Source organism: Annulohypoxylon truncatum (genome assembly GCF_022578515.1).
Source record: "Annulohypoxylon truncatum strain CBS 140777 unplaced genomic scaffold F4807scaffold_58, whole genome shotgun sequence".
NCBI classification, from domain to species: domain Eukaryota; kingdom Fungi; phylum Ascomycota; class Sordariomycetes; order Xylariales; family Hypoxylaceae; genus Annulohypoxylon; species Annulohypoxylon truncatum.
Genome location: NW_025953844.1, coordinates 125,644 through 137,809, shown reverse-complemented (window position 1 = coordinate 137,809; position 12,166 = coordinate 125,644). Strand labels below are relative to the sequence as shown.

At 48.9% G+C, this 12,166-nt stretch overlaps 4 protein-coding genes across 4 annotated transcripts; 3 read left to right on the top strand and 1 right to left on the bottom strand.

Annotated features, from left to right (window-relative positions):
• Positions 1-205: 205 nt before the first annotated feature.
• On the top strand, positions 206-2,164 carry F4807DRAFT_465744 (serine palmitoyltransferase 2; the record flags this gene model as incomplete). The annotated part of the gene is made up of 1 exon (XM_048002314.1): positions 206-2,164. The coding sequence occupies one exon, from the start codon at positions 206-208 to the stop codon at positions 2,162-2,164; it is 1,959 nt and encodes a 652-aa protein (XP_047848909.1).
• Positions 2,165-4,256: 2,092 nt separating this feature from the next.
• F4807DRAFT_336337 (uncharacterized protein) lies at positions 4,257-6,227 on the top strand. Its single transcript, XM_047995332.1, has 3 exons — positions 4,257-4,719; positions 4,805-4,966; positions 5,060-6,227. Exons 1-3 carry the CDS (start codon positions 4,443-4,445, stop codon positions 6,076-6,078), a joined length of 1,458 nt encoding a protein of 485 aa, XP_047848908.1. The 5' UTR covers positions 4,257-4,442; the 3' UTR covers positions 6,079-6,227.
• Positions 6,228-6,684: 457 nt separating this feature from the next.
• F4807DRAFT_454706 (high-affinity nicotinic acid transporter) lies at positions 6,685-8,497 on the bottom strand (the record flags this gene model as incomplete). Its single annotated transcript, XM_048000613.1, has 6 exons — positions 6,685-6,850; positions 6,914-7,106; positions 7,185-7,606; positions 7,672-8,051; positions 8,165-8,318; positions 8,397-8,497. 6 exons carry the CDS (start codon positions 8,495-8,497, stop codon positions 6,685-6,687), a joined length of 1,416 nt encoding a protein of 471 aa, XP_047848907.1.
• Positions 8,498-9,847: 1,350 nt separating this feature from the next.
• On the top strand, positions 9,848-11,478 carry F4807DRAFT_447537 (SAS complex, SAS5 subunit/transcription initiation factor IID, subunit 14). Its single transcript, XM_047999886.1, has 5 exons — positions 9,848-10,033; positions 10,151-10,185; positions 10,281-10,432; positions 10,520-10,989; positions 11,044-11,478. The coding sequence occupies exons 1-5, from the start codon at positions 10,022-10,024 to the stop codon at positions 11,065-11,067; spliced, it is 693 nt and encodes a 230-aa protein (XP_047848906.1). The 5' UTR covers positions 9,848-10,021; the 3' UTR covers positions 11,068-11,478.
• Positions 11,479-12,166: the final 688 nt, after the last annotated feature.

Sequence of the window (12,166 nt, the reverse complement as noted above, 5' to 3'; positions counted from 1 at the left end):
ATACCAACTCTCAACTTGAGCGAACCTAATAATCCCATGGCTGGTAATTGACCTTATTCTAGATTTGCGAAAAACCTCAGTCTCCGGCGCTCTTGTGAATCTTGATCTCCTAAGACCGCCATAATATATAGCCTTCCGTTACCGATTTCCATTACCTATAGAAATGCCACGACGTATCTCAATTCCTTTTACCAATTCCACAAGCATGCCGCACTCTGAGAGGTCTGGCGAGAGGAGACCCTCGCAATCCAGAGGAAATCGCCTCAGCTCATTTTTCTCTCCGTCCGCGAAGACCAACCAGCCCACCGCTCAGCAAGCCCTAATGGCCATGCAAAACAATTCCAGTCCTCCTATCACTACCTCTAGCCTGTCATTGCCCTCTATTTCACTTTCTACGGCCACCGGCGGCGAGCCTCATAACGATGAGCCGCCCACCACCTTATTCCAGCCACCCGATTCAACCGAAATTTCACGTCAGAAGCGATTCGACGCTCAGTTCGGCCCGTTGGTTCATCCAAGCCACCGCTACGTGAGCAAGCATCAAGGAGAACCTCTCGAGACCCCTGTCATTGATGAGCCGCCTTACTACTATGTCCTGACTACCTATATCAGCTATCTACTTCTTCTTGCTCTCGGCCACATAAGGGACTTTTTCGGAAAAAGATTCAGTAAAAAGCCGACGTATAAGACCATCCGCGCAAACGATGGTTACGCCCCTTTGAACGACGATTTCGATAACTTTTACACCAGGAGACTCAAGATGCGTATCGACGATTGCTTTGCAAGAACAAGTACTGGCGTTCCAGGCCGATATATCAACCTCTTGAACCGTGTCTCGTACGACTTCAATGAAACATACAAGTATGTTGGTGGAACAACGGAGACGTTAAACATGAGCTCATACAATTACCTCGGATTTGCACAGTCTGAAGGTCCTTGTGCTAATGCCGTTGAGGAATGCGTCAAGAGATACGGTCTCAGTTTCTGTAGCCCACGCGCCGATTCGGGTACTTCGGATCTCGTCTGTGAAGTTGAGAAAGAGGTCGCATCCTTTGTCGGGAAGCCCGATGCCATGGTGTTCTCGATGGGTTTTGTTACGAATGCCAGCTCATTTCCTGCACTTGTCTCCAAGGGTTGCCTTATTCTTTCTGACGAGCTGAATCATGCCTCAATCCGACTAGGAGCCCGTCTTTCTGGAGCTGTCATTCGCTCATTTGGTCATAACGACATGGCCGATCTAGAGAGACGGTTACGTGAAGCCATCGCCCAAGGCCAGCCTCGAACCCACCGCCCTTGGAAGAAGATTCTGGTTGCCATTGAGGGATTATACTCCATGGAAGGTACTATGTGCGATTTACCCGGTGTCCTAGCCCTCAAAGATAGGTACAAGTTCGCCCTATACGTTGACGAAGCCCACAGTATCGGTGCTCTTGGTGCCAGGGGCCGTGGCGTTTGTGACTACTTTGGCATTGATCCCAGCAGGGTGGACATCTTGATGGGCACCTTGACAAAATCCTTCGGTGCTAATGGTGGTTATGTTGCCGCTGACAAGCATATCATCGACAAACTTCGGAGCTCGAACGCTGCTACTATGTTGGGTGAATCACCGACTCCTGCTGTCCTGATGCAAATCATGGCATCGTTAAAGATCATCTCCGGCGAGCTGGTACCTGGTCAAGGCGAAGAGCGGCTACAGCGCATTGCTTTCAACTCTAGGTATCTTCGTCTCGGCTTGAAGCGTCTCGGTTTGATCGTCTATGGCCATGATGATTCGCCTATCATCCCTGTCGCTCTGTACAACCCAGCCAAGATATCTGCCTTCAGTCATGAAATGCTCAAGCGTAATATTTCGGTTGTCGTTGTTGGATATCCTGCAACGCCTTTGATCAGTTCCCGTGCCCGGTTTTGTGTCTCAGCTGCCCACAACAAAGATGACATGGACCGTCTTCTAGCTGCCTGTGATGAAGTCGGAGATATCCTGCAACTCAAGTTCTCCACCGGTGTCGCAGGGGGTCTGAAGCCTCTACCGGATGGTGTTGCCCCGGAGAATGAAAAGGCGTGGCGTAAAGCTAGTGGGCTGGAAGGCGTCATCGAGCCACCACGGTGGTCACTCGAAGAGGTCATCGCCCGCGGCGCAGAAGATGCTAAGGTCAGGTTACGGTAGAGTATCTAATCTGCCGCTCCGCGATCGACGGACGTGCATCAAGGCGTTTTTATCAAGGTACGGGAACACGTCTGTCAAACTAGGGCGCCTCGGAGTTGTGTTGGTAATAGACGGCCGCGGGCCGGTAATGGGCTGTGGAATCGGGGTGTGGGGTTTGCCCGCGCTCGCTTTACAGATAAACCTTGGTTCACTTCTTCACGCCGGCTGGTATGTCAAAAGGACGAGCGAGGCGCAACAACTTCTATAGTGAGATACCCCGACGCTGTACTTATTGTATTGCCGGCCTTGTCAATTGGCCTTGGGTCGACAATGACCTTCAGCCTGTCTCCTGTAGACAAGGTCTTAATCATGTTCAAATAGAAATACAAATACGTTCGCTACTATGTACGTGTCGTAGCTGATGTGTGTAATCAATGCTACCACCCGCTATGTAGGTGATACATGGTTTGGTAGGCATTGGGAACACGTTTGTTTCGCCCAGGAACTCGTATCCAACTGTTGCATCGTACTTAGTTCATTCAATTCAGAATACTTTGAATGGAGCAAAAATGTGTTTGTACGATTTGTACGCTAAATTGCTAAGCTTTATGATTTACCAATCAGAGCAAAACTCTCGCCTACCTATAAATATTATCATTCGTCCATAATACATAAAAACTGCAGGTCAATATTGATAGATGACGAATGATGAAAGGTGCGAGCCGCTGGGTTGATAGAAGCGAGTGCAACATTAGGCCGACCCGATGCTGGGAGAAGGTCTAATGGGTTGTTAGTAAATCGAAAATAGCCCACAGGCCCGGCGCCGTCAAAGGATATATCCACGAAGCTCGTTTGCGTTGTACGTATGTACGTATCTAGGAAGGATAGATACCTAAGTTTATTTCCTTGAAAGTTACCCATGTAGTGGCACCGATCTTGATCAACAAAAAGAGAGTTTTTGACCTTGTCACAGCGAGCAGGGGGTGGGGGGGGGCAAGGTGAATAATCGATAATGATATGTACATAAGTAGACGCGCACTGGCGCAGACGTACGAAGTAGACTTCAAATATACGTAAATTGGTGATTACAATAACGGGGGGTGCTGATCCACTTAAATTGCGGGCTGGAAGAGGTCCACACTGGAGGTCCACACTGGTTTAAAATGGTGGTCCGTTCGAAGTTCTCCCACCTGCACAGAGCAAAAGCGAGGAAGGGGTGCCAAGCAGCGGCTACAATGTATCTAACTACTTCTGCAAGCCCGCTATGGTACATGAACGGTAGCCTCAGAAACGCCCGGCAGTTTATGTACAACTGGCCTTGGGGCTGTGTATCCCTCTTTATGCTGTGCAGTTTCAATTTGGAAGGGCAGGGACGGGCAGGGACGGGTACAGAAGTAGTGCAGCTGGCCAATAGGACCAATGCATATGCATCGTTAGGGGATCGCTAGGGCAACATTGAAATCGCTTTTGCGTAGTATGGACCAGTAAGGAACCTGGGAACTTTCCACCAGGGATAGACTTTCCAAGGTACTAGGTACCTCCATATGTACCTAGTAGTAGGTAAGGTTCCAGTTTGAGTTGAACGCGAAGCGGGTCCCACCTGTACTGGGCAGTTTGCAAAGCGCTGCTAAGTTTTCATGTATGTATGTAGGTACCACCTACCTAGGTCTTCAGTGTTCTGGGTGCTACTAGGTAGGTTTTGGCTTCCGGCTTCTAGGCTCTTATTTTCATTTTTGCAACCTTCAGGGCTCAAATCAATCGTTAGCAACCAAATTCCAGCTCAAACAACAACAATTACCCAACTACAATACGACTGCGACTCTCGTCTCTAACCATTTGCTCCCTCGAAAATCACACGCTCGCTCACTTCCCCTATACAGCGTTTCCGTCCGTCCAACAACCATTTTTGCTCATTGTTGTCGCTAAATTCGAAATACCGTTTTACATGTATCTATACTATTCCCGATAACTCGGAATTCGATTAGTGTGGGCTTTTCTAGAGATATCCTGCGAAGAGAAAGCGTCACTGGGGAGCTAGTTATCGAAAATCAAGCCGTTGTAGGGCCCTCGTTGTTCTTGGACGTCTGTCTTTGAACAATCCTATCGAAAGAAGAGCGAAAAGGAGGGGTGAAAGAGAAGGAGAGACACCGAAACCGAGAGAGGAAGAAGCAAAAGAGAAAAAGAAAAAAGATCATTCTGAAACGCAAGGAACGACACAACCTAGACAACGCCACAATCTCAAAACTATTCCCACCTTAGATTGAAAGAGGCCTTTGGTCTGCCTCCAGCAAAATCGACGATGAACTTCGATTCCGGCACCGCATACGCGGAATCCGACGCCGACGACGAGTACGAGAGGAGTGTTCATACCAGCTCGCCAGTGCTCGCCACCGATTCTGAAATATCCCCAACCGACTCCGAGGGCCGTTCCTCTACCGAACACACGCCTACTACCTACGGCCACCGCAGCAGCGCCGACAGATTACCCGAGACTATAATATCTGAATGGGATGCCGAGGAATGTGCAGATTTCATCGCGAGTATTGGGTTACAGCAGTACTCAGATCGATTTATCGGTGCGTTTTCGCGATCGCTCGTTGTTTGTTTGTTGTTGCTATCGTCATGATCATCGTTCTAACGTGAGCCCCCCCCTTGTCCCAGAGAACGAGATCGTCGGCGAAGCTTTAGTGGCTCTACTGCACGATGACCTCAAGGCTATGGGAGTGACCAGTGTCGGTCATCGCTTGACAATACTAAAAAGCGTTTATGATGTGAAAAAGGCACAGGACGTTCCTATAGAAAGCGATCACTATGTGCCACTATGTACGTTCGTCTATTTTTTCCTGCCCCTCCCCTTGTAATGCGCCCCCTAACGTTGCCGTCGATTAACCCACCTACCTTTTTCCCTTAATACAGCCGCCGACGCCGAAGCTCAGTACGCCACCGCGACTCTGAAGGATATTAAGCACCTGGTTGAGCAACTTCGTCTCCGAGACGAGAGGATGGGTTTCTTGGAACAGGACTTACGACGTATGACCGAAGACTTCAGGCGGCTGCGCGAAGATATGTTACCGGCTTTGCGCCTCGCTAAGGACGCGCAGCAGCCTCTGCCTCACCTATCCAACAACCAGGGAGGTTATGGTTACGAGGCCTCAACAGTTTCTCCTCCCGCTCCTACCCCTTCGTCAGATCAGTCCTCGAGTGGTCTAAAGCGACAGTACTCTACCAAGAAGATCGTCCTTGGTACGAATCCCAAGAGCACATCCCCAACTCATCTGCAGACTACTCATGAGCGGCCTTCGGTAGAGCAAACCCTAGACCCCGCGAATGCCGCCGAAAGAGCTGTCTTGTCGTCTTCGCATCTAGCCGCCATGAACGGCTCCGGCCAGGCCACATCACCCGGTTATTCTCCGAACATACCCTCGCCTACCTCGCCTCCAACTTTAGGCAGTGCCACCCTTGCCTCCCGTTCTTATCGATCCGACGACCGCCAGACACCGTCCAGCCGTACGACGTTCTCGGAAAGCGAGCACGGTTACGGCTCCAAGCCCGTCGCCCCACGGCGAATGCAAACCCCCGTTCCCGAGACGCCCGGCTCTAACTCAGCTTCGGTTGAGATCTTTAAGTCGTTCAGGGTCAGTATGGATGATCCTTGCTACAAAGTTCTCCCCGCGGCCCTGAAGAAGTACCAGATAAATGCTCCGTGGGATCAGTACGCGCTTTACATCGTCTACGGCGACCAAGAACGATGTTTGGGTCTGCACGAAAAACCATTGATCCTTTTTAAGCAATTGGATAAGGAAGGGAAGAAGCCTATGTTCATGCTACGGAAAACGAACACGGCACAAGCGGACGCCGAAACCCCAGGCAGCGCCGGTCTGGGTGCCGGGAATGCGAGAGGGGTTGGCTACGATCCACCCGGTGGGATTATATGATTTTAGGGCGCATTGGCCTGATCATATATTCTCTGTATACGAAAACCACGTTTTTAAATCACCACAAATACCTAGGTAGCAAAAAGGAATGAGCTCATGCTGGGCGTATTGACTTAAGCGGAAGTGCTGGGATATAACTGCATAGCATGCGCGGGTTGCTATTTCTCCATCGGTTACTTGTTAGACCAACCAGCATTCTCGTTCTTCGTTACTAAAGAAGCAAATCTTTGTCAGATCTTCGCGAGTGACACGTCCGAGCTAATCTCTCAGCGTGCCCTCAGAGCAGGACGCAAAAGAATGGTAGTTGCTTTAGGTCTGGTACAGATGGTGTGTTGGTCTGGGGTGGATGTTGGGGCCATTATGAGGAGAGACTTTCTAACTCTATTCAAAACGTGTTACTGCTGCAATTCATCACGTAAACGTGTTCGATCTTGGAATCCTATTGCGTGTATCATAGTGATTCGTGAGAGGCTACGAGAGGCCTTACATGGTTGATCGGGTGGGAAGGGGGTATATGTCTAGCCTACCACCCAGACGTAGCTCACGAGTTGATATCTGGAGCAATGGTTTCCATTGTCATAGAGAATATCCCCACCTGCCTTGATATCAGATGGTATACCTAAACCACGGGACTCCGTCCGCGAGTTCCCGTTCCTGCATCTTCTGCTCCACGGTCAACTCCACTATTAGTGTTTGTCTTGCGATAGTATCGCGCCGAGCATTTTCCCCACGGCACCAAATCGTCATAAACAGCGTCATGATGAAGGCGAGTCTGTAACAAGAATACGAGTTAGAGAACACGCATTGGTACGAGGAGGTGTTTCAGCAGACTGACCCGACGGATCCGATCAAGATGCTATGACCGACGATGTAACGCGGCGCATCCCTCGCCAGGTAGACATACGAGGCAATAATTCCCCCCAAGTTCCCTCCCGCGACCTGCATAGCGATTCCAGTTGCGCGCTTGAGGCTGCCACCGATGTTGCTACCGTTCCACGCCAGACCGAGTGGGATCTGGGGGTAGATTCCTGTATTTGCCTCCCCGGCGAGGTCAATTCCCGTTTCAGGCCACTTGCATGTTGGTTATCCAAACAGGTACAACTTACCGACGGCGGCAAATACCGTTCCTGCATATTGGATAGTTGGGTTCACGCTCGCGGCGAGCATGGCGAGTCCCAATATCGCGACGAGCTGGAAGCCTAGCAGGAAAACGCCGCGCTGACGACACCGATCGGCCAATCGACTCCCGGTAATGGCGAAAAGGCAAGCGAGGACGTAGGGCGGAGCGCTCATGAGCTGCGCGTTGTTGGCTGAGTAACCCATGTTCTTGATGATGGTAGGCAGGAAAAGCGAGAAGGAGTAAACAGCGCAGAAACCGCCCATGCAGATGACCATGTGGACGTAGATCTTCCAGTCCAAGAATGCCTGCCAGATGTACTTGACGTCGAAGTCGTTGGAGAGAGAGCCCGAGTCTGCTATGAGACGCCTTTCCACCTCATGCCGCTCGGCCGGGGTTAGGAAATGCGCACTAATATACACGAGTATATCTTGTTAGATTGGTTTAATTCTGTAGCTATGGCGTTTAGTTCTCACCTTGCAGGATAACCGTGAATAGCCCAATACGCTAGAACCGAGACGACAATGCTCGCGAGGCCCTCAATAATGAAAATCCAGGACCATGCGGAAAGCCCACCGACGCCGCTCATCTCAGCGATGCCGCGCGCCACAATGCCCCCGAGAGCGCCGGCAATGGTCGCAGACGAGAAGATGATGGCCATACGCAAACCACACTCGTTCCTAGGATACCATTGGGTGATATAGAAGTTGATGCCGGGGAAGAAGCCACCCTCGAAGGTCCCAAGGAGTGCCCGTGTAGCCATAAGCCCCTGGTAGTTCGTCACGAAACCCTGCCCGATAATGCAAGCAGACCAAGCGAACATGATGAATGCTAACCATGTGGATGGTTTTGTATGCTTTAGATATAGACTTGTCAGCAACCAGGATATTGTGGTGTCGACGTACGAAAAGAAAAGTCATGAATCAAGATGGTGAAGACTATAGTTAAAACCGTCCACGGCAATCTGACCTTCATCATGATGTTGCTAGGTATTTCTGCCATTACATAGAATGGGAACAGGATGGCGAGACAGTCATTATACTGCAGGCCGACGAGGTGAAGATCTGACTCTAAGTTATCTAGCCGGGCATTTCCAATATTTGCACGATCGAGAAAGCAAAGTCTAATATCCATACGTTAGCAGAGAAAGGTGCGTTTCTCCTCCCTCTTGACCCCATTGAGATACTGCGAGCTAACTAACAGGCAGATAAGACACATGATGGGAAGGATATGGATGTCGATTTTTCTCAGCAGTCGTTTCGTCGCCTTCACATCGAACCGTTGGCCTTCCGCAGCGTGCATAGATATAGATCCCGATGATACCCCCTCCTCAGCCTCGCTGCCCACGGCCTTGGTGGTGGTTGATGCTTCTTTACCTTGTCTCTCCATTGCATCGGTGTTTCTGATCTCGGTCTGCTAGCTAATGATTCCGGAAGAATTGGTAGGTTGTAGAGTTGGTTAGGAAGTAAAGATATTATTAAGGTCCAAAGCACGTGGAATGGACCGCAAATGAAGGATGCGGTGAGTTTATAGTTCGGCATACATCTTTTTATCCCCACAACCTTTGCGGCTCTTCAAGGTTCGTGTATTACACGTGTGGATCGGGAAATGTTAGGGCATCCTATAGACTTCGCGAGATCCTATCGTCCTTGCATAACATCTGATATATACAGGACCGAAGCAGACCTGGGTGCGTTATCATCCTCACCGAGTCCGCCGTGTTACTTCGTCTTTGTAACACAACGTCACGCGGACCTATCCGGTCTTCGGCCAACATATATCAACCGGTGCCCTCTATACGCCAACGACGTCTTCCGCTAACTCTAATTGACTTGTCATTATCTTCAAGGGTGTAGGCCGACTGGTGGAACCGAGAGTCCCTTGTTGGTCTTATAAACCCATGAATTCCATGATGGCCTTTAGTGAGTGACCTTGATGGCTTCCTAGACCTATTTTATCGCACTGTTTTAAATAGGGACTGATTGCTTTCTTGGAAAGCACTTTGGAAAGGCACCTAGGTATACAAATAGCTTCTATTTTCACCGAAACCCGCCCCGTAGGTAGTAGAGGCGAGAAAGAGCAGGCTGTTCCGGGAACGTCAATATCATTGTAATTTGCGTTTAGGAAATATTAAGATAGAAAGGGTTATATTCGATTCGAGTATATGATTGCAGAGGTACTTTGAACTATCAACGACGCCTTGAGACATGATGATGTTGAAGGGGAGAAGAATATTTGAATATGTAGGTCCTAAGAGAAATAGATTAGGTACCTAATTTATCAAATATATACCTACATAGTACTTTCCTCGAATGTAAGTACCTTCCACCTGTGTGGTGATATTCCATCATCCAGCATTGAATGTACGTAATGTGGGCGCGCAGCTATCAGAGTATCCGCGTACTTGGTACCTATGTATCTAGGTATCTCTGGAACCATACTGGATTAGTACTAGTCTATTATCTAATCTGAAATCTACGTAATCAGTCCGATATGCACGTGATAAAAACCCCAGACCAGTCTCAAATCCAAATCTTTATCCTTTCATTATCACGTGCCACGGGCTCGGAAGATATGTTAATCCGAGTCAAGCTCCACACACTAGCACACTAGCGCCTTGAGCGGTACCAAGATTATCCGAGATGGCGCCCAGAACCAGGAAGAGCTGCCAGCTGGGGGAGGTATGTATCGCGCTTGCCACATCTTCCCAACATTGAACCTTTTGATAAATGTATAACTTCTAACTTCTAACTCCTAATACTCTAGCAATTGCAATCGCAACCGCAATCAGAGCCCAGATCGAAATCGCAATCGCAATCGAACACAATGCACGTCGAAGTGAGTTTTTACTTAATCTTGGAAATCCTCTCCGCCCTTCCTATCGACAGAGAAATATCCATCTATTTTTGGCGTTCAATGTTTTGAGGGAATACTGACGCGATTATGAAACTTAAGCGCAGCATCAAGCTCGTTACCGAGCAACACAACATGTGAGTCGCAACACCATCAATCCGCTTCAATTGGTCTCTACCTATATAGGTATCACTCCATTCTACATAATTGCTAATTTGCTATGTCCAAATAGTCCGAAGCCTTCACCAATGCCCGAGTTCCCGATGAAGGAATGGTCTGTGAAGATCTACGTACTTGACCAGGCCGGTAACGATCACCCCGCCAACTGCTTCACCAAGGTCACTTACAACCTTCACCCTTCTTTCGAGGACAAGACTCATCAGAGTAAGCATCTTCGAATCGCGCTTGCCCTTGAGTGCGCGAGCCGATTCTGAGTTCTCGAACTCCCATGACTGACTAAGGATGTTGTAGCATTTGTGGACCCACCATTTACATGCGCCAATGAGGGCTGGGGCGAGTTCGAGATGTCCATTGACCTATTCACCACCGAGAAGGGCGGTAAGACTACCGTCTACCACGATCTGAACTTCCAGTCCCCTCGATACGAAGTCGTACAATCGGTCACTTTCAAGAATCCTTCTCAGGCTCTCCTGTCTATCCTCCGAGAGACCGGCCCGATTCCCAACGACGATGATTCTAAGGCCGCTGCCAAGTCTCGCAAGACCAATGATCTAAAGAAGAAGAAGGCTGCCTACGACTTCGAGAAGATGGCCGACGGTCTTACCAAGCTGAACGAGGATGATCTTCTTCATGTAATCCAGATGATCCACGATCACGGTACGGAGGACACCTACACGAAGAATGATGTTGAGAATGGCGAATTCACCGTGGACTTGTTTACCCTCCCCGACAGTTTGGCCAAGATGATCTGGGACTTCTTAGTAAGCGCGCGCACTATATTGAGGCCTTTCGTATATACAACTAATTCGCTATAGGTTGAGATTAAGACTATCTCTTAGACTGATCACAGATCTCGATGGTTGGCGTTCGTACGGACTGGGGACAGTCTCTTGGTCATATCTTCTCTTCGCAGAATTAGGTTGCATTGCATTGGCATCGGCGTTGAAGGTTTAGGCAAGGCACCTCTTTTTAAGTGTCAGGCAGGTGGCAATGGTGACATTGGCGTATGGTTGCGTTTAAACGCCCCACGCGATAGATACCCTGTAGTCAGTCTCCCGACGAATGCCATCGAAGGATTTTTGAAACGAGAGCAGTGCGATATCTCGAATCCGTACATTGTGACATCCATTTTTGATAGGTATTATGTGGTAGGCATTATGCGCGCATAGAGATGCGGTAAGCCGCAAGGGATAACTTAATCGGATGCTCATATGTACGATCCAAAAAGGAGGCGTCAAAATGACAGGTACTTACACGACCTGCCTAGCTCTGTACGTGAAATCCATATGTACGCGTGATTTGTGGATTTTATACCGTGCTTATGTATGTAGCTAAAGGAGGAAGGCCGATTGGTTGGTTTATTGGAATATAACTACAATGTATACATACATAACCTTTCACGCTAAATATATACAAGTCCCACCAAAGATCTTAACCTCATATCGGGTCAGTCGCCTTATAATGAATATATACTATACCTACCTAATGATATATAACAAAGTATACATGAACCTATTGAAACATACTTGTCAGTTGTGCTTATAAATTTCACTATTTCATGGATACCATGTGGGATTGTTGTATGTATTAAGCCTCATGCGCCTTGTCGAGCTGAAAATGACATCACAAGCCACGAGCGAGGCTAAGAGGATCGTCGTCTGATGGACGCTATGCACGGATACCAGGTAGGTGTTGCTGTATTTAGTGGGCCTTGCGGAGAGGGCGGAGAGCGGAGGGGAATGGGGAGGGAAGGTGCCACCACGGCGTTTTCCTCATTTCAAGGTGAACCCGGAAAGAACTAGGTGTAAATGAAGGTGAAAGGATAGTGATGGGATAGGTAGGTCACGCAGAACGGTAACGTGATCATGTCATCCTGCTTCTGCCGAGCCACTCATCGGGTTTCTATTGGTGACATAGGATTACCGCTTTTAGTATCAA